Raw genomic sequence first — 26,915 nt, 5'->3', positions numbered from 1 at the left:
GGTGGGATAGGGAGGGTGGGAGGGAGGGAAACGCAAGAGGGAAGAGATATGAGAACATATGTATATGTATAACGGATTCACTTTGTTATAAAGCAGAAACTAACACAACATTGTAAAGCAATTATACACCAATAAAGATGTTTAAAAAAAAACCCAAAAATCAATGAATAACCCAATTTTGCTGAAAATGTAGATCCTGTCAGTTTTTAAATAACTTTTTTCTGATACAAGAATGTTTATTTTTAAAAACAGCATAATAAGTATTCAGGGTACAAAACTCAGAAAATGCAAATGAACACAGTACAGAAGTTTAACTTTACCCATAATCTAATCACCAACAGGGAGCCACAGTTAATATTTTGATAGTTCTTCTTCTAGTGCTATCTGTATACTGATGATTGCTTTTTAACATAAATGGGACTACACTACAGATAGTGTTTTGTAACCTGCTTTTTCTTAACTCAATATATTATAAATATTTTCCATGTTATTACACAGTCTAAATTAGGGGCTGGAAACCAGCCCACTACCGATTTTCATATATCCATAAACTTAGAAAGGTTTTTATATTTTTTTAATGTGGGATATCTAAAAAAGAATAAAATTTCATAGCATGTGAAAATTATATGAAAAACAAGTTTTAGTGTCCTGAAGTTTACTGGAACAAAGTCACACTCATTCATTTACATATTGTCTTATGACTTTCAAGCTATAACAAAATTATATTTGCAATAGAGATCATATAGCCAACAAAGCTGAAAATATTTACCTGACCCCTGTCATAAATCATGACTATATAAAATTCAGTCATACAAAGTTACTCCTCTGTTACCTTTTAGCAGTAATGCAAACAAATAATCAAAATATTCAGATAACACTAATTAATACAAAAGAAACTCTCTTATGCTTACATACACCAATCCTTAAGCTGCAACAAAATCACTCTTCCTTAAGAAACTGTACATTCCATCATGACCACAGAAGTGCTAAGAGTGAGTGGTCTCATAACTCTTGCTGTGCTCAACTCCCACCCCAACGTTCACCAGAGAGCAAGAAAAAGGGAGTGTTGTCCTCCATGAGGACAAATTGCCTATTATTTTAATGTCACTATAAAAAGATAATATCAAAGCATATTAAAAATGATAATTGTATAAGGAATTAATAACATTTTTAAAGGATTATGTAATCACAGTTATAACTATATTTATAAAAAGTTACTAATGTTTGTGGTACTCCGTGAGAAACCAATTTTAGAAACTTAAGGAAAGAACTTCTTGCAGAAAGTTTATAGTACACTATTCTTGACCCTGAGCTCTTATACCACTTAGGAAAAAACACAACATACTCACAATGAATCTGACTCCCATGGTTTATAAGGATTCTATTTGGCAAATTGAGCAATGCTGCTTACCTCCATCTCCCCGCCCCCCACCCAATGCCACATAGTGAATGAAAAGATATTTTTCAAAAATAATAAATTAGGAATAGGAATGTGAAACAAAAGAGTGTCAATATCTAACCAGATATTTAGAGGAATTCTAAAAGATAAAAAGTAATCAGAATGAAAACTTCAGAGAAAAGAATGGGGGAATTTAAGGCCCTAACATGTAGGGGAAGACGAGTACAGATAAAAGAAGCAGGAGTCTCTAGATAAATATGAGACTTATCAACACAGGAGAACACATGATGTCCTCCCAAGCAAACTGCACTAACATGTGAAGAGGAGACAGCAGAGAATGTAGGTATTCAGGCTAGAAGGGCAGAGCAAGGACTCAAGTAGCCAATACCCAGAGAAAGGATGACATATCCCATCCCCAAACTACAATCCCTACCTCTCTCACACAATCACTAGAGACAGTTATACAGAAAACAGAATAACCTGATAGCAATTCTGAAATACAAAAATGAGTACACAACCAAAAATCACGAATCATTTCAGGAACACCAACAACTTGAAAGAAAACTATAAAATTCAATGGGCAAAGAGATAAACCCTCGCACCTATGGTCACCTAATCTATGACAAAAGAGGCAAAAATATACAATGGAGAAAGACAGCCTCTTCAATGAGTGGTTCTGGGAAAACTGGACAGCTACATGTAAAAGAATGAAATTAGGACACTCCCTAACACCATACACAAAAATAAACTCAAAATGGATTAAAGACCTAAATGTAAGACCAGACACTACAAGACTCTTAGAGGAAAACATAGGCAGAACACTTTTTGACATAAACCACAGCAACACCTTTTTTGACCAACCTCTGGGAGTAATGAAAATTAAAACAAAAATAAACAAATGGGACCTAATGAAACTTAAAAGCAAATAAACAAAAGCATATAAACAAAATTGATAAACCATTAGCCAGACTCATCAAGAAAAAAAAGGAGAAGACTCAAATCAATAGAATTAGAGGGGCTTCCCTGGTGGCGCAGTGGTTGAGAATCTGCCTGCTAATGCAGGGGACACGGGTCCGAGCCCTGGTCTGGGAAGATCCCACATGCCGCGGAGCAACTAGGCCCATGAGCCGCAACTACTGAGCCTGCACGTCTGGAGACTGTGCTCTGTAACAAGAGAGGCCGTGATCGTGAGAGGCCCACGCACTGCAATGAAGAGTGGCCCCCGCTTGCCACACCTAGAGAAAGCCCCCGCACAGAAACGAAGACCCAGCACAGCAAAAATAAAATAAATTAATTAATAGAATTAGAAATGAAAAAGGAGAAGTAACAACTGACACTGCAGAAATACAAAGGATCATGAGATATTAATACAAGCAACCATATCCAATAAAATGGACAACCTGGAAGAAATGAACAAATTCTTAGAAAAGCACAACCTTCCGAAACTGAACCAGGAAAAAATAGAAAATATAAACAGACCAATCACAAGCACTAAAATTGAAACTGTGATTAAAAATCTTCAAACAGAAAAAGCCCAGGACCAGATGGCTTTACAGGCAAATTCCATCAAACACTTACAGAAGAGCTTACACCTATCCTTCTCAAACACTTCCAAAATGTAGCTTTTGACAAAACTCAACACCCAAAACCCTCCAGAAAGTAGGCATAGAGGTAACCTACCTCAACATAATAAAGGCCATATATGACACACCCACAGCCAACATTGTTCTCAATGGTGAAAAACTGAAACCATTTCCACTAAGATCAGGAACAAAACAAGGTTGCTCACTCTCATCACTATTATTCAACATACTGTTGGAACTTTTAGCCACAGCAGTCAGAAGAAAGGAAATAGAAGGAATCCAAATCAGAAAAGAAGAAGTAAAACTGTCACTGTTTGCAGATGACATGATACTATATATAGAGAATCCTAAAGATGCCACCAGAAAACTACGAGAGTTAATCACTGAATTTGGTAAAGTAGCAGGATACAAAATTAATGCACAGAAATCTCTTGCACTCCTATACACTAATGATGAAAAATCTGAAAGAGAAATTAAGAAAACACTCCCATTTACCACTGCAACAAAAAGAATAAAATTCCTAGGAATAAACCTACCTAAGGAGACAAAAGACCTGTATGCAGAAAATTATAAGACACTGATAAAGAAATTAAAGATGATACAAACAGATGGAGAGATATACTATGTTCTTGCATTGGAAGAAGTAACATTGTGAAAATGACTATACTACCCAAAGCAATCTACATATTCAGTGGAATCCCTATCAAACTACCAATGGCATTTTTCACAGAACTAGAACAAAAAATTTCACAATTTGTATGGAAACACAAAGGACCCCGAATAACCAAAGCAATCTTGAGAAAGCAAAACGGAGCTGGAGGAATCAGGCTCCCTGATTTCAGACTATACTACAAAGCTACGATAATCAAAACAGTATGCTACTGGCACAAAAACAGAAATATAGATCAATGGAACAGGATACAAAGCCTAGAGATAAACCCACACACATACGGTCACCTTATTTTTGATAAAGGAGGCAAGAATATACAATGGAGAAAAGACAGCCTCTTCAATAAGTGGTGCTGGGAAAACTGGACAGGTACATGTAAAAGAATGAAATTAGAACACTCCCTAACACCATACACAAAAATAAACTCAAAATGGATTAAACACCTAAATGTAAGGCCAGACACCATCAAACTCTTAGAGGAAAACATAGGCAGAACACTCTATGACATAAATCACAGCAAGATCCTTTTTGACCCACTTCCTAGAGAAATGGAAATAAAAACGAAAACAAACATATGGGACCTGATGAAACTTAAAAGGTTTTTCACAGCAAAGGAAACCATAAACAAGACAAAAAGACAACTCTCAGAATGGGAGAAAACATTTGCAAACGAAGCAACTGACAAAGGATTAAACTCCAAAATATATAAGCAGCTCATGCAGCTCAATATCAAAACAAGAAACAACACAATCCAAAAATGGGAAGAAGACCTAAGTAGACATTTCTCCAAAGATGATATACAGATTGCCAACAAACACATGAAAGGATGCTCAACATCACTAACAATTAGCAAAATGCAAATCAAAAATACAATGAGGTATCACCTCACACCGGTCTGAATGGCCATCATCAAAAAAATCTACAAACAAAAAATGTTGGAGAGGGTGTGGAGAAAAAGCAACCCTCTTGCACTGTTGGTGGGAATGTAAATTGATACAGCCACTATGGAAAACAGTATGGAGGTTCCTTAAAAAACTAAAAATAGAACTACCATATGACGCAGCAATCCCACTACTGGGTATATACCCTAAGGAAACTATAACTCAAAAAGAGTCATGTGCCACAATGTTCTTTGCAGCTCTGTTTTCAACAGCCAGGACATGGAAGCAACCTAAGTGTCCATCAACAGATGAATGGATAAAGAAGATGTACCACATATATACAATGGCATATTAGCCATAAAAAGAAACGAAATTGAGTTATTTGTAGTGAGGTGGATGGACGTGGAGACTGTCATACAGAGTGAAGTAAGTCAGAAAGAGAAAAACAACTACCATACACTAACACATATATGGAATCTAAAAAAAGAAAAAAATGGTTCTGAAGAACCTAGGGGCAGGACAGGAATAAAAATGCAGACTTAGAGAATGGACTTGAGGACACGGGGAGGGGGAACTGTAAGCTGGGATGAAGTGAGAGAGTGGCATGGACACATACACACTACCAAATATAAACTAGATAGCTAGTGGGAAGCAGCCGCATAGCACAGGGAGATCAGCTCGGTGCTTTGTGTCCACCTAGAGGGGTGGGATAGGGAGAGTGGGAGGGAGACACAAAAGGGAGGAGATATGGGGAGATATATATATATATATATATATATATATATATATATATATATATATATACATGATTCACTTTGTTATACAGCAGAAACTAACACACCATTGTAAAGTAATTATACTCCAATAATGATCTTTAAAAAATAAATAAATAAAGATATCAGGTATATCCTAACTCTAAAAAACAAAGGCCATGAAACTGGGTCATTTGTGAGACGTGGATGGACCTAGAGAGTGTCATACAGAGTGAAGTAAGTCAGAAAGAGAAAAGCAAATATTATATAATAACGCGTACATGTGGAATGTAGAAAAATGTTATAGATGATCTAAGTTGCAAAGCAAAGAGACAGAGACATAGAGAACAAATGTATGGATACCAAGGGGGAAAAGGGTGGGGTGGGAGGTATTGGGAGACTGGGATCGACACATATACATTATTGACACTATGTATAAAATGGACAACTGATGGAAACATGCTGTATAGCACAGGGAACTCACCTAGCACACTGTGGTAACCTAAATGGGAGGGAAGTACAAAAGGGAGGGGATATCTTTATGTGTATGGCTGATTCATTTTGTTGTGCAGTGGAGTCTAACACAACATTGTAAAGCAACCATACTCTATTAAAAAAAAAAAAAAATTCAGGGACTTCCCTGGTGGCGCCGTCGTTAAGAATCTGCCTGCCAATGCAGGGGACACAAGTCTGAGCCCTGGTCCGGGAGGACCCCACATGCCGTCGAGCAACTAAGCTCGTGAGCCACAACAACTGAGCATGTGTTCTAGAGCCCGCGAGCCACAACTACCAAGCCCATGCACCACAACTACTGAAGCCTGTGCGACTAGAGCCCATGCTCCGCAACAATCGAAGCCACCACAATGAGAAGCCTGCACACAGCAACTAAGAGCAGCTCCTGCTTGCTGCAACTAGAGAAAGCCAGTGTGCAGCAATGAAGACCCAACGCAGCCGAAATTAATTAATTAATTAATTTTAAAATTCAATGGGCAAATAAGTTAAACCCTGGTAAGAAAGTTGACACTGAAAAAGTAATCATAACTTTGAATAAAAATAACCAGTATCTTTTTTTTTTTTTTTTTTTGCGGTACATGGGCCTCTCACTGTTGTGGCCTCTCCCATTGTGGAGCACAGGCTCCAGACGCGCAGGCTCAGCGGCCATGGCTCACGGGCCTAGCCGCTCCGCGGCATGTGGGATCTTCCCGGACCGGGGCACGAACCCGTGTCCCTTGCTTCGGCAGGTGGACTCTCAACCACTGCGCCACCAGGGAAGCCCAATAGCCAGTATCTTAGAGATTTAAGAAGATATTACATCCTTTGAAAAGAAACAGAGATTTAGAGATTAAATATTTCATCAGCAAAATAAAACATGTATGGCCAGTGACTAAAAGAACGTACATAGCTGAAAAAGGAAAAAGTTCAATGGTTGAACAGAATTTTCCCAAAAAGCTCCAGGGAGAGGTTACATCTAAACAGAAAAATTATTCAACAAGCATAATATTTTTATACACAACAATGGCTGAAAAAAAGACAACTAAGCAATACTTTTAAAATGAAAAGGGAAAATCGTTTTGGATTACTAATACTCGAGATAGTTCCTTATTTGGGATGGAAACGTTGCAATTTTACCACCTACAGGAAAAAAAAGATATAAAATTCCATTTTATCTCAATATAAGATGTAGTTGGAGTGATGGGTGAAGTGCAGGAAGGCAAATAACAGTAGTAAAAGAGAATAAAAGCATGTTGGGATTTATTGGATTGTTAAGGACAGATTGCAGATACTGATTAACTCCACATTCATAAATTTTAGTGTATTTCTTAACACTTAAAAGGTAATTACTAGAATAAATATGATGTACAAATTCCAAACAAATTAAGGAGGGAAGGAATGGAAGAGAAAAGTGCAAGGAAGAAGGGGGAAGAGGGTAAGGAATGGGAGAGTTAGAGAAGGGGCATACTCAGTAAGGAAGCATATAAAGTAGAAAACCATAAAATAAGGAAGTTAAGTCCAAATATATCAATGCTTACAATAAATATAAATTTAAAATTTTCTCTATTAATATAACGTTCTCAGATTGGAAAGACAAAGAAAATCTAGCAATGCGCTATTGAGAAGAGACCAAAAAATTAAAAGAGTAAATCTGAAAATAAAAGGGAAAACATAGCAAAAAAAAGTATTTTTGCGAAATCACGCATTATAGCAATACTGATGGCAGAGAAGACAGAATTTACAAAACAGCAAATAGATTAAAATCCACCATTAAAATCCACCAAGAAATTTAATAATCACAAACTAGTATGAGTCAAACAACATAGTTTTGCGGTGTATGAAACAAATGCTGGTAGCAATAAAATGAGAAATTGTCAAATCCACAGTGATAATGGGAGACAGACATACATCACTCAGACATCAACAGAGCAAGCAAATGACCGATAAGTGAGATATATGGGCTTGAATAGTAGAATTAATATTTTAACCTAATACGTATATTAATATATATTCTTTTCAAGTACACATTAAACATTCACAAAAAATGGCCATAGATTAGGCCACCAAAAAAAACTCAATATTCAAAACTGAAGAAACATTCCAAGTTACTTTTTCTGAACACAATGCAATAAATTAAAAATTAAGAATAAAAGGAAAACTAAATAGTCTGGCCATATGGGTTAAAAAGAAAATCAAAATTGAAAATTCATAAATAAATATGTGGCACTGAGGACATGACATTTTAAGACCCATGGGATGCAGCTAAATCAATATATAAAAAAAATTTAAATAAATGTGCACATACTAGAAGAGAAGAAAGGTTGAAAGTATTATGATTTTAGACATTTAACTGCAGCTAGAAAAAGAACAACAAGGGACACTGTAGGAAGGAATTAATAGACAATGGACTACCTATTCTTTTCTTCAAGAAACTTGTGAAGTACCAACCATGTGTTGAGTTGAATCAAGTAAAACTTAATGGAAAACTACATTCAAAAGAGCCTGACTAGTCCTGTGTGGGTTCCGTTCTCATGCATTTTTCATCACCAAGAAACAGCTTGTGAATGTCGCACTTTACCATCACCCTCCTGAGCCCAAGTTTTAAATAGAAATTTTTAAACCTATATTAAACTTCAGTATAAAATGATCTTCAATGGGGAAAATATTGTGTTCACAGTTCCATTCTAAATTATTTAAAATCGTAATGAGAAGTCTGTCTGTTTGCTTTTGTGCTCCTTTAAGAATAAATTCAATCTAAATTAAAGAAAAAAAGCAGCAGCAGAAAATGACCTGTTTAGTCTTATTAGAAGATAAACTGCTAATGCGTATTTAGAGCAAGGACAAGACACAATCACACAAAATTGGTAATAGATTAGGAAGTTATTATTTTCTCTTCCTGGAAAGGCACAAATAATTTTCTAAAAATGATATATTTTACTCTTCATAAACTGCCTTATATAAGCTTATGTAATCATTTTAAGACTTAGACCATACTAAAATTACTACTTGAAGAAACTGAATTGAGGAAATTAGAAAAGCAAGGATAATACTCTTTTTCAGAATATATCCCATTTATCCACTAGAAAAATAAAGAGATGCTAATGGCATCTAACTGAATGACTTGGAGGTATTAACTGCCATCGTTAAAGTACATCCTATTAACAATGTGATGGCAGAAAATTAATATTTTGTCTCATTTAGTGGAAAAACAGTCAATGTGATCTGCCTTTGAAACTGATATGTACACATTGTGGAAATATACTGTAAGTTACAGATCTGTAAAATAAGAAGAATCACACACATGTAATGTCTCTCTAAAAGTTATTCTAGTCAATGAAAGAATGGGTCTATGGAACAGGACATGTCTATGAGATAGTCTGCGCTTTAAGAGTTAGATTCTTGTAAAGTTCATCTCCTATTTTAAATACACAGAAATGTTCTGATCTGTAATTATTATGCATATAAATAAGGAAGCTAAATGCCAAGTGTTTAAAGAGGCCAATAATAAAATCCTTCCAATCAAATGACTAAGAATAATTCAGAAGGAGAGGTCCTATTTTGTTTGATAATTAAAGTTCAGGCCTTTGGTTTGCCTTTCTTTTTTCTTGCAACTTTATTAAATCATCACATTTAACTAAAGATGCTAGATCAAGCCAACAGGCAGTCAACCCTAACATTATCTTTGGCTCTTTGATGTCAGGTGCATGCATGGATGGGAAACAGCTTTAAGGAGCCACTATTCTCTGCTTACCACTTCCCTACTTAGACTGCAGGTTTGAGACAGCACTTTAGAGAAATGGAAATACAGAGGGCTAATCAGCAATTATTAACAGACACTAACTGCATGGAGATGTAGAATTTAATGAGATAATGTTAATATATTTTTTTTAACAGAATAAAGGTACAGAGAACTGTCAATTGTCTGGACCAGTGGAGGGGAACATTGGCATGGATAATGAAAAAGCCAAGATAATATTCCAGCTGAATGGTGTTTGTCACCCTGCCCTGAAGGAGATGCTCCTGGCGTGCTCCAATTCATTGTTTGTGCAATCAACAAAAACAACCAGCTAATATCAAGTGTTTACTGTGTTCCATGCTTTGAGTTTATCACTTTAAATACATCACCTAAGTTTAATCCCTATAACACCACCCTAAGGTTGGTTCTATTAGTGTTCCTATTTGAACATGAAGAATTTAAGACTGGAGAAGTAAAGTTACTCATCTAAGATCCTACAGCTAATGGCAGAGCTACAATTCAAGCCAAGTTGATTGGAATTGAGAACATATTTTCTTTACCACTACTACATTGGCAGACTCTTTCCATGGAGACCTAACTCCCACCCAAATGGAGGAGTTATTAAGTCATGCTTGTCTGTCGTCCACTGAAACCCCATTCCTAGAAACAAGGATGGGGTTTTTTAGTCAATTTTTATAAACTGCATGAGTATACCTCAGTGTTCACTATAATGATACCATGATATGGTTATAAGAATGTCAACAGTTTTACACTGAATTCATTGAAAATTTACTTTAACCTTCATACATAACCCCTTACTTAAGATTGTTGATGACCCCCTGAATTGTAGGAAAACCACAAGTAAGAACCACTTCTCTATCACATTATACTAAATTGTGAGAGGGGGTGTGAGGGTAAGGTGGGAAGGATTCAGTCAGAACTATGTGACCTCATCAAACAACAAGGATTTTTGAAGTCAAACCTTCCTGGGCTAATTTTTCTTCTGCTTTTGATCTTCACAACAGGCTCTATCATCCTGCATTTCTAACCCTTTTAGACACAGCCACACTGAGATAATTCATAGTTGATGGATAACTTGGTTACAAAATATATCTAGATCTAGATAGAGGGAGAGACCCAACCACCACACATGCTAACAACCTGACAAGGGGCTAGTCCCCACAAGAAGGAGGCAATGCCAAAATGAGATCCCCAAAGATGAGCATCTGAGGACTGAAGCGGGCCTCTCATTTTCAAGTCTGCACCATCCTCCTCTCTCTCCAAATTGAGCCTGACTGTCATGGGATGCAGACTTTTTTTTGGTAAGGAAGAGAGGTAAATTTGGAGAAATTTACAGAATGTATAGAGGACCTTAATCTAAACCTGAATTTCTGAAAATATGGTCTCTTGAAGCACAGCTCAGTGAAATCCCTTCTAAATTGGGCCAGCAAGACAGGCGAGACTCTCCTACAGCACTGCCAATAGTTTTCGCTGTTGAAGGGCACAGCTGAGTTGGAGGAGATGGTAGGAAAAGGGGAGCAAAAGTCTGTCCTGTCAGTGACAGTGCTAATTATGACCCAGGGACTAGGCCCAGGAAGAGTAGGCACTCAAAAATCATCTGAAACAAATAGGATCTGTTAAACACCTCTTGAAATATACCAATTTAAATAAAATCACATTCTTTACATTCTGCCTGAATTTTGAAGTGCCACCGTCTGGACAAAATCAGGAAGTCCAGATGATTGTGATGGTCACTGAGGCCAAGGCACTCTTGATTCCTTGATTTGAGGCATGACTCCTCACATAGACATGACCAGTATGTGAACAGCAGAGAAATGTATACACAGTTGGGAAGATGTGATATTGTACAGTAGTTTCTACCACAGTATTCCAAGAAACAAGAATGACTATCCTGAGTTCCTCACCAAAATAGGGGCTGGATTGCCACACTGCTACTCATTTTCTCCTTCCTTCTCAACTGTACTCTTGGAGCCTATTCAAGATAACTAATACTTTCAAATAAATAACAATAAAATAAAGCTATAACATTAATCCTGGTTGTCCTTAGGTAAAGGGTTTCCTTCGATGCTTATCAGCCTTTAAAAACTCTTTAAAAATAACAAAACCTATGTCATAAAACTCTCATGCCATTGAATATGAAATGATCAAACCCATACACTGTTGGACAGGATGTAAAATGGTGTTGCACAAGAAGTGTAACCACGTCCATTTTCGGCCCAATGAGGAATCGAAAGGAAAACAGTCTTTCCATGAAAAAGAGTATAATAAAATCCCCCCCTCCCCCGTCACTGAAATAGGGGAGAGAACAAAAAGGCAGTAGACAGAAGGGACTCAGAATAAAACAGAATACTGTAGCATCGTGCTAAAAGAGAAAAAGAAACTATTTCCAGCTTGATCAGGAAAGAGCAAAGACCTTTTTCCAAGGCATACTGAATGGAAGCAAAAGTTCCCAAAATGAAAAGAAAGCAAAGCACTCTCCACACAAAATAATATAAGCGCCCTGATATACAAGACAGACATCCCAGATTGGATCAGAAAAGGGTAAACCCAATAAGAAACTCTCAGGAAAGAAGATCTAAAGGAAGTTAATATAATAGGAGAGAAACAGTGGACATTTCCAGTTCAACATGGTGGCTTGAATACAAGTATTTATCTCTCCCCCTTACCAATCTGTACTAAAATGACAGTACTAAGTTATAACTCAGAAGGGCAAATAAAATGAATAAGGAGAAGACTGAAGACAAGATACAAACAAAAATTTTGAGATGGGAAACAAATGGACAGGAGGTCACTGACAAGGATGATGACTAAAGGTAGAAACCAGTAAGAACTAAGTCAATTCATACTTCAGAATCCCAGAAACACTCAAGAATTGGAAGTTGAACTTTAAGGAGGGGCTAAAACCAAAATGATAAGTTAGTGGATTTAAGGAACAGGTCCTTTCCCCTAGACTCTCCCAGTCAGGTGTCTGCCTATCCCTGATCCCAGCAGAGGTTTATTCTCTTAAGAGGTTGAACTTGAGAGGCTCAGAATTAGGACACCAAGCATAATGAAAACCAGGATGAACAGTGAGACTGAACAAAAATGAAGCATAAAAAAGGCACTGAGCCCCATCTTGGTCATCTCAGGAAACAAACTGCAGCTAGGCTTACCTATCCTAAAAACTAGATTGGTCCATCAGCTTTGGAGGAATAAAGGGACGTCTCCTGACAGCAATTTGGAGATCAACCAGTCCAGATTGGATTAGGACAATGGAGAACCACAAGGAAAATTTCAGGGGGAAGAAAAACTGACAGATTATCTGATTCTGATTTATTTCAGAGGAGTTTTCTAGTTTTATCAAATAGTTTGAGGCCTCAATTTGCGATTAAAATTCTATTAATTAATTGTATTAATTATGAACAAATGAAAAGAAGAGGCAATTATAACTAGGAAAATCAAAAATTTTTGCAACGAAAGAAAGTTAATCATAGTACACTATGTGATCTCACTAAGAACAGTATTTACATCATCTTAAGATTGTAAATACTGTATACAAATTAAAGTCAAAAAGTAGGGTAAACATACTTGGGGATAGGAATAGAGCAGAGAAAATCCGGTCTCGATGTGTTCCTTTGTACCCTGTAACTCAGGTAGTTACATCTAGAGGCTTGTTCAGATTCAGGCTTAATTCTATTGGTGGTTATTGCATACTCCCATGAGGACATCATAACCTCTGGATGTCCCTCTTTTGAGGATGTTAGCAGGTATTGATAATCTTTGCCTAGATGTATTAATTCTTCAGGGGTTGTCAAATGGTGATTCCTAAATCTATTATTCTTTCTTGATTTATTAGTGGGATTACTCCTAAAAGAGAAATTTCCCTTCATCAATGACTAGATTACCATGAGGTGAATTTCATATAGAAATCACTGAAAATAAATGCTTAGTTATTTGATTTATTTGCCAGTTTTCAACACTAATTCTTATTTGTTTTTATAATGGTATCTATTGGGTTTTGTATATTAATGTTATAACCTGCAATTTGGCTAACTTCTCTCACTGTTTGTAGTATTTCCACTGATTCTTTTGGTTTTTCTAGATATATCATCATAAATCTGCAATAACGATAATTTTGCCCCCCTCTAGCTTGCTTTCATTATCTGTAGAGATGGTATGCTACTCGTTACTCTCTCTCTCTCTTTTTCATAGTTTTGTATGGGATTCAACCAATAATTTTTCTATTGGTTATTTTTAAGTAAAATGAATTTTTCAGTAATTTGAGAGGCATATGGCCAAGATAGCTTTTCTAGCTTTATGGAATGAAATTCTTTTCTCTGTTTCATGAATTGAAAAAGAAAAAAATGACAATCTCACACACACTGAGCTTTCCCCATTTGTTTCACTTCAACACTTCTTTCTGGACTTTCTCTTTCCCTTTTGCCCTACTGAACCTTCCCTGCACAGAAGTTTACTCCAGCACTTTCTACTCAGTGCAGGGCTTTGTCCTGAAAAGGTGCTTCAATCTGATGTTCTAGAGAAGTCACAGGAGGAAGACCAGCAGACACCCCATGGTCTCCGTGCACTCATCTACTCACAGGTGCCATCAAAGTCCCCACCCAGGTGCTGTTGCTGTCCTAAGAATGGCCCAATGAGCCACCAGTATGTACCTGATGGCAATTTTGGGGTTTCCTGGATCTGAGAGTAGGCCCTAGTCCCCTGGCCTTCCCTGAGCTTCCTCCCTCTCACTTTCTGATACCACATGGTTCTTAAAATTGTTCATGGTTTGTTCCCCTCACTCCTAGTTTGAGGTTCATGGAGAAACCTCGTCACCTATATTTGTTGTTGATGTTATCCATTGGTTTTGGTTTTACTGCACTAGTTGCCCTCTCTAATTATATGAGGGGTTTCTAAACCTATGCCACTGCCATGCTCCCTGAGTCCTCTCCTATCTGACGTGTACACACTGCTATATTTAAAATGGATAACCAACAAGGACCTACTGTATAGCACAGGGAACTCTGCTCAATATTATCTGACAATCTAAATGGGAAAAGAATTTGAAAAAGAATAGATACATGTATATGTATAACTGAATCACTTTGCTGTATACCTGACACTAACACATTGTTAATCACCTATACTCCAGTATAAAATAAATGAATAAATACAGAGAGAAATACAGAACGCGTCAGACAAGTCTCAGCTTTCTTTGACAAGTATTTTAATTAACTCCTTATTAAACATTAAAAATAAGTATAAAAATCCCACTGTTATTATTTACACTATGATGTACACACTGACTTGATGACCCCCAGTAGCAGCAAGCACACCCAGCACCCAATCTTAGTTTCTAAATACCATTCTTCAATCAAAGGAAACAGGGATCTTTGGAGAAATGACTGATTCTAGGTCTGGGGCGGAAAAACACAGTGTAAGCCAAGAGCAACTTGTAGGACAATAAAGTAAGAAAGTGTTCAAAAAACAAAGGGATGAAGACATCTCAAAAGGACACAGGGGCCAAGCTAAAAGAGTTCCCAGTGACCAAAGCAGGAGCAATTTGAGTAACAAAAGAAATAATGTACCACTGGATAATAACTAGGATTGCAAGTACAATACAGGATAACTAGCTAAATTTGATTTTCACATAAACAGTGAATAATTTTTTAGTATAAGTATGCTTCGTTGCAATATCTCAAGTGCCAATTTCTATATATCACGTAGACTGACATATAATAATACTAAGATAACTATGTAGTAAAATATATGTAATTCTCTTTCCATTACAGAAGCTTAATTATTCTTCAATGATTCTTTTCATTTCTTCTAAATGATACTAAATCTAAAAGTCTCCCAGGAGTTAGTGCTGTATCTGTGACCTAAATGGACACTACCTTGCAATCATAGACAAGATTACAGGGGCCAATTTGGGGAAAGCCAAGATAATCAATTCTCCTCACAAATGTTGCATTAACGAATTTATTTTCGATTCATTAACCAAAAAATGTGACACAAGATTTGTGAGGTATCATACACTTTAATTAAACTGAATTAAACTGTCAATATTCTCCTAGCAGCTGACATCTCTTGCTCTGTTTTGGCCCTCATGGAATTTAATATTTAAAATTTGTGAAATGGAATATGTTTCTTAGCAAGATGACAGAATCAAAATTCTCTTCGCATTCTTCACTTACCCTTTAAACTCTTAGACCATCTATGTCAAGAAGTTCTTAAGTGTGGGTTAAATTAGAAAATTACTTAATTTCAAAAGATCATAAGTTTTTTTTTTTACAATGTTAAATGCAGGCCAGTCTTGGAAATATGAGTTTCAGTAAAACTTCTACAGTCAAAAAGCAGCAATCACCTCAGAACTTTATACCTCCTTGGGTCCAAAGGCAAGACTTGCTTTGATATAGTTTGGGTTTAGAAAATTTCACTGTGATGAAAAGGATTTCTCTTTAAGAAGATCAGTTTCAATGTCTAGCTCGTAATTTGTAGAATATTGACAATGAGAACAAACTGGAATAAGACAAGTGAACACATTCTAACATGTAGCCTGGAATGAAATTCTTTGTGAACCTGCCAAATTCAAAACGACCCTTACTGCCCGCAAACACAGTGAAGTTCAAACATCCTCTCCAGGTGTTCAAAATAGCAAAGGATTTTTAATTATAAATTCCTCTAACTAGAAACAACTAGAAAGAAAATAATCTTTCCCAAAATAAGTTGAATCACTTCTCATTTGCTTGTTGGGTGCTTATGAATAAAGAGTCTGTATATAGTTGGCACTGGCGCGTGCCTGCACTCTTTCTTCCAAAAACATTAAACCACCTAAGGAGACAATGCATAATAATGTACTGATAAAGCCACCTGCTGTCTTCCTGCACAGCATGCCACTATTATAAGAGGGATACTCGTTCTGTTCACCCACTGATAAGTGAGAAGACTGCACTTACCGAACTGGGGCTGGAGTGCCGCCGAACTTTAGGAGACTCTTTGCCAGTGGAAGAGGCCTTAAAGTTAATGCAAGCATTGTTCTCAGAATGCACCCTCTTAACTTGATTAGTTGGTTTCTCAAATGGGTCAAAAGTGCTCTGTGTCCTCTGAACCCTGACTTTTTTATCCTCAGGAATTGTGTCCAGGGGTTTGATCACTGAGTCCATTCCCGGGCAGTTCCGTGTAGACATCTTTGTGACACATATCTGGGAAAAAAAAGAAATTAAACTCAACCTCTCCACTGAAACTTTAATATCACTAACCATGCTGATTTGTTATCCTAGAAAGCATGCCAATTTTGATTCCAGGAAATACCCCGAAAGGCCACAATTTAAAAGCTACACTAGCTTAAACCTCAATATGAAAAATTCCTCATAATCATTCTGCTTATACTCACTTAGGGCTGACACTAAAATTGCTATCCCTAAAACAGGAAGCTTAAGGTCTCTACTGCTAGTGCCCTAAGGTGGTTCTTGAACTCTGTCACATATTTTACCATCTGACTGCAACTGGGATTATTTCTGAATCATTAAAAGTTGGATAAGTTGCCTTAATTAAAACAAACAAACAAACAAAAACAGCTGAACTAAATCAGATGGGCATTTTAACTGATGGGCCACCATGGAAGCAGCTAACACAGCTAGAGAAAGTCATTATGTTCGTCAACACTTTAATGCTTGAATACATGTTTAAAATCTATCCCAATCTTGATTTCATCTCCAAACTAGAATGGAGCATATGAAAAGGCTAAAAGGTAGAGATAGTAAAAGTTGAAAACAATGTTTATTCTTTTTTCCTTTTTTTTTTAACATCTTTATTGGAGTATCATTGCTTTACAATGGTGTGCTAGTTTCTGCTGTATAACAAAGTGAATCCGCTATACGTATACATATATCCCCATATCCCCTCCCTCTTGTGTCTCCCTCCCATCCTCCCTATCCCACCCCTCTAGGTGGTCACAAAGCACCGAGCTGATCTGCCTGTGCTACACGGCTGTTTACCACTAGCTATCGGTTTCACATTTGGTAGTGTATATATGTCCATGCCACTCTCTCACTTTATTTTGTTCATATTACTCCACTAAACTCCGATTTCCTTCTCAACTTCATTCATTCTCTTACTGCATAGTCTGCCCTCCTCTCTCATTTTATTTTAGTCTCTTTGACTTTTGCTCCTTGTTTTCCACTTTACGTTCTAACTCTTTCATTCTCCCTGTATTCTGGAGACTTTGTTTTTCTTTTTAAGTAATTTTATGGCCTCTAGCTTGCCTGTAAAGCTAGGTAACTTTATTATGCTGTTTAGAGAAAAGACAACTCTGAAAATGCTTTTAAAGTTTTTTTTTTCTTCTTGTGAAAAGTTTCCACATCCTTATTTAAGAAGGCAGGAAAACAAAGTATCTAAGAAAACCCCATATTGTTAAAGTAAACATATGAAGTGTCTGAGTAATATGTATAAGATGATTCCATATCAGAAAGAAATGTATGTGTATGGATAGATATAGATACAAATATACATACAGACATAGATATAGATATTTGTATGTGTATGTATGAGCACATAGAAAGGTATAGAAGGAAACACACCAAAGTGTTAACATAAGATACCGCCAGATATGTAGAACTGAACGGATAAAGGGTAAGATCACTTATTTTTTACATACCCCTATATTGTTTGAATTGTATAATTAACATGTCTGACAACGTAATTTTTGAAAATACTAAAGTGGGAAAGTATGTATAATAAATTAAGGTCTTTTAAGTTTTTGAAACAAACAAAAAATTTTAATTAAATATTAAGCATCAACTCTGTCCTATGAGTGCGTCTCAACTACTAAGCATAGGTTGCGTTTTAATTAAATCAAATAAGAAGGCTATCATCACACCTTTTAGCATACCACAAAATTGCTGAAGATATCTTTAAAAGACTTAAGGCAGAGTCCTCTAGTCATGATCAAAAACTAACAATTTATCACAAGATTAGATGCACTGACGTGTTTCACTCAATTTTCACTCAAGAGTTCACGTGTTTCTCTTACAGATGTGAAAGCAAGAGGCAGCAGATGTGATATGGATACAAAACCACCCACACCACTGAGGCAACTGAATTATAACTGTAAAATATAAACACATGAATCTGAGGAGTCAATGAACCCTAAACACAAGAAATACAAAGAAAATAACATGTAGGCACATCAAAATCAAGTTGCTTAAAACCAGTGATAAAGAGAATATCTTAAAAGGGAGCCAGAGGGAAAAAAGTACTTTAAAAGATAAGTAAGACAGCAAATATTTGGAAACTAAACAAAAGGGGAATTAGAAAGTATCTTGAACTAAATGAAAATAGTTAGAATATCAAAATGGCAGATACAGCTTAAATAGTACTTTAGCTGTAGAAAAACTTATAATGGTAAATGCATATAGTGGAAAAAAATTCAAATCAATAAGATTACACCTTAAAATACTAGTAGAAAGAGAAGGGAAATTAAAACCTAAAATAAGCAGAGAATTAAAATGATTAAAAAAGTATCATTATGAAAATAAATGAAATAGGAAACGAAAAATAATAAAGAAAATCAATGAAACTGAAAGCTAGTTTTCAGAGAAGATAAAAAAAAAAAAATGGATACTCCTCTAGCCAGACTGATAAGAGCAGAAAGGTAAAGAACTTATATTGCCAATAACAGGTATCAGAGAGATGACATCACTACAGATTCTACAGATATCATCAACAACTTTATGCCAATAAGTTCAGCAACTAAGATGAAGCAAATTCTGTGAAAGATGAAAACAACCCAAGCTCACTTGAGAATAAATAGATAAGTTGAATAGTCCTATGTCTACCTATGTCTATTAAAGAAATTAAAAGTGTAACCAAAAATGTTATCACAAAGAAAATGCCAGGGCCAGACAACATTACTGGTGAAGTAAACCAAACATTTAAGGGAAAAAATAACATCAATTCCACAGAAATGCTTCGAAAATATTAAAGAGAAGGGGATACTTCCCCACTCACTATATGAAGCCAGCATCATTCCAACACCAAAACCAGACAAAAGCATTAGAAGAAAACTACAGATCAATTTCTCTCATGAATAAAGATGCAAAACTTATTGGCAATTTTTAAAAAGTTGAATCCAATAATATATAAAAAGGATAATAAATAATGAAAAAGTAGTATTAATCCCAGGAATGCAGGGTTGGCTTAACACTCTAAAATGTGTAATTCACCATTTTAGTATACAATGTCAGGCAATCTCTAAAATGGCTCCCAGTGATAGCCACTTCCAGATACTCACATTCTTACTTAGTACACAGATCTTGAGTTTGGGTTGTATTTGTTGACTTATATCCAATAAACAGAATACGGCAGAAATCATGGGCTATCACTTCTGAGAAAAGATGATTAAAAAAACTGTGGTTTCTGTGCTGGTACACTCTCAGTCATATTCCCCTTCTCTTAGATCACTATCCCAAGGCAAAGCCAACTGCCATGTTAGGAGGCAGCTCTGTGGAGAGGCACATTTATGGAAGGACTGAGGACTGCAAACAACCACAAGAGTTGAGCCTTCAAATGCAACCACAGCCCCAGCCTCCTGCTTGACTGGAACCTCATACAACACGCTGAGCCACAGGCACCCAGCTAAAGCGCCCTGGATTCTAAACCCACAGTAACTGTTAAACTGAATGCCTTTCTCCTAAGTACAGAAATAAATCAAGGATGTCCGCTCTCATTATGTTGACTCAACATTGTATTACAAGTTCCAGGCAATGCCACAAGGCAAGAAAAAAGAAAAAAAAAATCTACATTGGAAAGGAAGAAATAAAACCAACTTTATTCACAGAAGACATTATCATCTCTGTTGAAAATCCAATGAAATCTACCCCCCCCCAAAAAAAGCACTAGAATTAATAAGTTTATCAAGGGTACAAGATATAAGATCAATATACAAAAATCATTTGTATTTCCAGGTACTAACAACAATCAGAAATTTTAAAAACACAATATACAACAGCTTCAAACAATTTAAAATATTTACTGATAAATCTGACAAAATATGTGCAATATCTGTACACAGAAACTATAAAGTATGGCTGAGAAAAAGAAAAAACAAAGGAGCCAATCAGGGACTTCCCTGGTGGCTCAGTGGTTAAGAATCTGCCTGCCAACACAGGGGACACGGGTTTGAACCCTGGTCCAGGAAGATCCCACATGTCGCGGAGCAACTAAGACAGTGTGCCACAACTACTGAGCCTGCGCTCCAGAGCCCAAGAGCCCCAACTACTGAGAGAAGCCACCACAATGCAAAGTGCACACACTGCAATGAAGAGTAGCCCCCCTTGCTGCAACTGGAGAAAGCCTGTGCACAGCAATGAAGACTGAACACAGCCAAAAATAAATAAAATAAAAATAAATTTATTTTAAAAACCCAGCAACCTTGACACAAAAATAATAAACAATATATTCATAAAATGCTGTCATAAAAGTATTTTTAAACTACAAGTTCATTGTGATAGGCAGAATTCTACAATGACACCCAATGTCCAGCCTTTGAATAATCCCCTCCCCTTTGAGAGTGAATATGTTGAGATATCACTTCATGATTCTATTATGTGATATGGCAAATGGGCGATTACCCTGGGTGGGCCTGACCTAATCAGGTGAGTTCTTTCTTTTTTTAAAAAAATTTTATTTATTTATTTATGGCGGTGTTGGCCTTCGTTTCTGTGCGCAGGCTTTCTCTAGTTGTGGCAAGCGGGGGTCACTCTTCATCACGGTGCGCAGGCCTCTCACTGTCGCGGCCTCTCTTGTTGCAGAGCACAGCCTCCAGACGCGCAGGCTCAGTAATTGTGGCTCACAGGCCCAGTTGCTCTGCGGCATGTGGGATCCTCCCAGACCAGGGCTCGAACCCGTGTCCCCTGCACTGGCAGGCAGATTCTCAACCACTGCACCACCAAGGAAGCCCCTTAGGTGAGTTCTTTAAAAGCAGAGCATTTTCTCTACTTGGCCGCAGAAGAGAAAGTCAGAGGTGTGATCTGGCTAGCCTGGAAGAAAGCCAACATTTCATGCTGTGATCTTCCTATGGGGGCCACACGGCACAGAAATGGGGGGCAGGCTCTAAAGGCTGAGAGTAGTCACTGGCTGACAACCCGCAGGAAAGCGGGACCACTGTCCTACAACCACAAGAAAATGAGTTCTGCCAACAGCTACAAGTTCTGCTTGTAGGAGGATCTTGAGCCCCAGGTGAGACCAACACCTTGATTTCAGTCCAGTGAGACCTAAGGCAGAGAAACCAGGTATGCCGTGCCTAGTCTTTTAAACTACAGAAACTGTGAGATAATAAGCTAGTAAGTACTTACACACCAACTGAAAACTAATACACTCACTTTACTGAAATTGCCTATAAGCACTCCGATATTTGAGCAGATTGTTCTTAGGAATATGCTGCAGATACCACTTTCTGTATTTGATACACTGTATCAGATCCAGGATAGATAAGCAATGATTCTTAGGACTGCTATCAATAAATGACCATATATTGAGAGTTTTCTGCACGACATAACTCCATCAGCACCATAAAGCCCACGAACAAATTCTCCACATAATTATATTTATACGCAATTTATGGTCTCCATTTCGCCTGGCTTTGTGCGAATAAAACCAGTATCAGGGACGAGCGGAAGATGGCGGAAGAGTAAGACGCGGAGATCACCTTCCTCCCCACAGATACACTAGAAATACATCTACACGTGGAACAACTCCTACAGAACACTTATTGAACGCTGGCAGAAGACCTCAGACCTCCCAAAAGGCAAGAAACTCCCCCACGTACCTGGGTACGGCAAAAGAAAAAAGAAAAAACAGAGACAAAAGAATAGGGACGGGACCTGCACCAGTGGGAGGGAGCTGTAAAGGAGAAAGGGTTTCCACACACTAGGAAGCCCCTTCGCGGGCGGAGACTGCGGGTGGCGGAGGGGGAAGCTTCAGAGCGGCGGAGGAGAGCACAGCAACAGGCGTGCGGAGGGCAAAGCGGGTAGATTCCCGCACAGAGGATCGGTGCCGACCGGCATTCACCAGCCCGAGAGGCTTCTCTGCTCACCCGCCGGGGCGGGCGGGGCTGCGAACTGAGGCTCGGGCTTTGTTCAGAGCACAGGGAGAGGACTGGGGTTGGCGGCGTGAACACAGCCTGCAGGGGTTAGTGCGCCACAGCTGGCCGGGAGGGAGTCCGGGGAAAAGTCTGGACCTGCCGAAGAGGCAAGAGACTTTTTCTTACCTCTTTATTTCCTGGTGCGCGAGGAGAGGGGATTAAGAGCGCTCCTTAAAGGAGCTCCAGAGACGGGCACGAGCTGCGGCTAAAACCGCGGACCCCAGAGACGGGTGGGAGACGCTAAGGCTGCTGCTGCTGCCACCAAGAAGCCTGTGTGCGAACACAAGTCACTATCCACACCCCTCTTCCGGGGAGCCTGTGCAGCCTGCCACCGCCAAGTTCCCGGGATCCAGGGACAACTTCCCCGGAAGAACGCACCGCGATCCTCAGGCTGGTACAACGTCACGCCGGGCTCTGCCGCCGCAGGCCCGCCCCGCACTCCGTGCCCCTCCCTCCCCCCAGCCTGAGTGAGCCAGAGCCCCCGAATCAGCGGCTCCTTTAACCCCGTCCTGTCTGAGCGAAGAACAGACGCCCTCCGGATACGTACATGCAGAGGCGGGGCCAAATCCAAAGCTGAACCCCCGGGAGCTGTGAGAGCAAAGAAGAGAAAGGGAAATCTCTCCCAGCAGCCTCAGGTGCCGCGGATTAAAGCTCCACAATCAACTTGATGTACCCTGCATCTGTGGAATACATTAATAGACAACGAATCATCCCAAATTGAGGAGGTGAACTTTGAGAGTAAGATTTATGATTTTTTCCCCTTTTCCTCTTTTTGTGAGTGTGTATGTGTATGCTTCTGTGTGAGATTTTGTCTGTATAGCTTTGCTTCCACCATTTGTCCTAGGGTTCTATCCATCCGTTTTTTTGTTTTTTTTAATTTTTTTCTTAATAATTAATTTTAATAACTTTATTTTACTTTATCTTCTTTCTTTCTTTCTTTCTTCTTTCCTCCCTTCCTTCCTTCCTTTCTTTCTTTCTTTCTTTCTTTTCTTCCCTTCCCTCCTTTAAACAATGAATCATCCCACACTGAGGAGGTGGACTTTAAGAGCAAGATTTATGATTTTTTCCCCTTTTCCTCTTTTTGTCAATGTGTATGTGTATGCTTCTGTGTGAGATTTTGTCTGTATAGCTTTGCTTCCACCATTTGTCCTAAGGTTCTATCCATCTGGTTTTTTTAAAAATTTTTTTCTTAATAATTATTTTTTAATTTAATAACTTTATTATATTTTACTTTATCTTCTTTCTTTCTTTTTTCCTTCCTTCCCTCCCTCCCTTCCTTCCTTCCTCCCACCGTCCCTCCCTCCCTCCCTCCCTCCCTCCTTTCTTTCTTTCCTTCTTTTCTTCCTTCTTTCTTCCTTCCTTCCTTCCCTCCTTTCTTCCTTTCTTTCTGTCTTTCTTCCTACTTCTACTAATTCTTTCTCTCTACTTTTTCTCCCTTTTATTCTGAGCCGTATGGATGAAAGGCTCTTGGTGCTGCAGCCAGGAGTCAGTGCTGTGCCTCTGAGGCGGGAGAGCCAACTTCAGGGCACTGGTCAACAGGAGACCTCCCAGCTCCACATAGCATCAAACGGCAAAAATCTCCCAAAGATCTCCATCTCAACACCAGAACCCAGCTTCACTCAATGACCAGCAAGCTACAGTGCTGGACACCCTATGCCAAACAACTAGCAAAACAGGAACACAACCCCACCCATTAGCAGAGAGGCTGCCTAAAATCATAATAAGTCCATAGACACCCCAAAACAAACCATCAGACGTGGACCTGCCCACCAGAAAGACAAGATCCAGCCTCTTCCACCAGACAACAGGCACTAGACCCCTCCACCACAAAGCCTACACAACCCACTGAACCAACCTTAGCCACTAGGGACAGACACCAAAAACAATGGGAACTACGAACCTGCAGCCTGCAAAAAGGAGACCCCAAACACAGTAAGATAAGCAAAATGGGAAGACAGAAAAACACACCGCAGATGAAGGAGCAAGATAAAAACCCACCAGACCTAACAAATGAAGAGGAAATAGGCAGTCTACCTGAGAAAGAATTCAGAATATTGATAGTAAAGATGATCCAAAATCTTGGAAACAGAATAGACAAAATGCAAGAAACATTTAACAAGGACCTAGAAGAACTAAAGATGAAACAAACAATAATGAACAACACAATAAATGAAATGAAAAATACTCTAGATGGGATCAATAGCAGAATAACTGAGGCAGAAGAACGGATAAGTGACCTGGAAGATAAACTCGTGGAAATAACTACTGCAGAGCAGAATAAAGAAAAAAGAATGAAAAGAACTGAGGACAGTCTCAGAGACCTCTGGGAAAACATTAAACGCACCAACATTTGAATTATAGGGGTTCCAGAAGAAGAAGAGAAAAAGAAAGGGACTGAGAAAATATTTGAAAAGATTATAGTTGAAAACTTGCCTAATATGGGAAAGGAAATAGTTAATCAAGTCCAGGAAGCACAGAGAGTCCCATACAGGATAAATCCAAGGAGAAATACACGAAGACACATATTAATCACACTGTCAAAAATTAAATACAAAGAAAGCATATTAAAAGCAGCAACGGAAAAACAACACATAACACACAAGGGAATCCCCATAAGGTTAACAACGGATCTTTCAGCAGAAACTCTGCAAGCCAGAAGGGACTGGCAGGACATATTTAAAGTGATGAAGGAGATAAACCTGCAACCAAGATTACTCTACCCAGCAAGGATCTCATTCAGATTTGATGGAGAAATTAAAACCTTTACAGACAAGCAAAAGCTGAGAGAGTTCAGCACCACCAAACCAGCTTTACAACAAATGCTGAAGGAACTTCTCTAGGCAAGAAACACAAGAGAAGGAAAATACCTACAATAACGAACCCAAAACAATTAAGAAAATGGAAATAGGAACATACATATCGATAATTACCTTAAATGTAAATGGACTAAATGCTCCCACCAAAAGACACAGACTGGCTGAATGGATACAAAAACAAGACCCATATATATGCTGTCTACAAGAGACCCACTTCAGACCGAGAGACACATACTAACTGAAAGTAAGGGGATGGAAAAAGATATTCCATGCAAATGGAAACCAAAAGAAAGCTGGAGTAGCAATTCTCATATCAGACAAAATAGACTTTAAAATAAAGACTATTAGAAGAGACAAAGAAGGACACTACGTAACGATCAAGGGATCGATCCAAGAAGAACATACAACAATTGTAAATATTTATGCACCCAACATAGGAGCACCTCAATACATAAGGCAAATACTAACAGCCATAAAAGGGGAAATCGACAGTAACACAATCATAGTAGGGGACTTTAACACCCCAATTACACCAATGGACAGATCATCCAAAATGAAAATAAATAAGGAAACACAAGCTTTAAATGATACATTAAACAAGATGGACTTAATTGATATTTATAGGACATTCCATCCAAAAACAACAGAATACACATTTTTCTCAAGTGCTCATGGAACATTCTCCAGGATAGATCATATCTTGGGTCACAAATCAAGCCTTGGTAAATTTAAGAAAATTGAAATTGTATCATGTATCTTTTCCAACCACAACGCTATGAGACTAGATATCAATTACAGGAAAGATATACAGACTGCCAACAAACACATGAAAGAATGCTCAATATCATTAATCATTAGAGAAATGCAAATCAAAACTACAATGAGATATCATCTCACACCAGTCAGAATGGCCATCATCAAAAAATCTAGAAACAATAAATACTGGAGAGGGTATGGAGAAAAGGGAACACTCTTGCACTGCTGGTGGGAATGTGAATTGGTACAGCCACTATGGAGAACAGTATAGAGGTTCCTTAAAAAACTACAAATAGAACTACCATATGACCCAGCAATCCCACTACTGGGCATATACTCTGAGAAAACCATAATTCAAAAGGAGTCATGTACCAAAATGTTCATTGCAGCTCTATTTACAATAGCCCGGAGATAGAAACAACCTAAGTGTCCATCATCGGATGAATGGATAAAGAAGATGTGGCACATATATACAATGGAATATTACTCAGCCATAAAAAGAAACAAAATTGAGATATTTGTAATGAGGTGGATAGACCTAGAGTCTGTCATACAGAGTGAAGGAAGTCAGAAAGACAAATACCGTATGCTAACACATATATATGGAATTAAAGAAAAAAAAATGTCATGAAGAACCTAGGGGTAAGACAGGAATAAAGACACAGTCCTACTAGAGAACGGATTTGAGG

At 38.0% G+C, this 26,915-nt stretch overlaps 1 protein-coding gene across 3 annotated transcripts in view; it reads right to left on the bottom strand.

Annotated features, from left to right (window-relative positions):
• The window catches only part of CDK14 (cyclin dependent kinase 14), a 595,562-nt gene that overhangs the window by 435,212 nt on the left and 133,435 nt on the right, over positions 1–26,915 (bottom strand). For 2 of the 3 annotated variants that reach the window (XM_032642400.1, XM_032642401.1), the window contains one exon: positions 16,470–16,715. The exons of the other annotated variant lie outside the window; for it this stretch is intronic. In XM_032642400.1, the coding sequence (XP_032498291.1) occupies positions 16,470–16,715 (246 nt within the window). The remainder of the gene's footprint in view (positions 1–16,469; positions 16,716–26,915) is intronic. 3 annotated transcript variants of the gene reach the window in all.

The sequence above is a fragment of the Phocoena sinus genome, chromosome 9 (assembly GCF_008692025.1).
Source record: "Phocoena sinus isolate mPhoSin1 chromosome 9, mPhoSin1.pri, whole genome shotgun sequence".
Lineage (NCBI taxonomy): Eukaryota > Metazoa > Chordata > Mammalia > Artiodactyla > Phocoenidae > Phocoena > Phocoena sinus.
The sequence above is the reverse complement of the archived record's forward strand: the minus strand, read 5'-3'. Positions and strand labels throughout refer to the sequence as shown.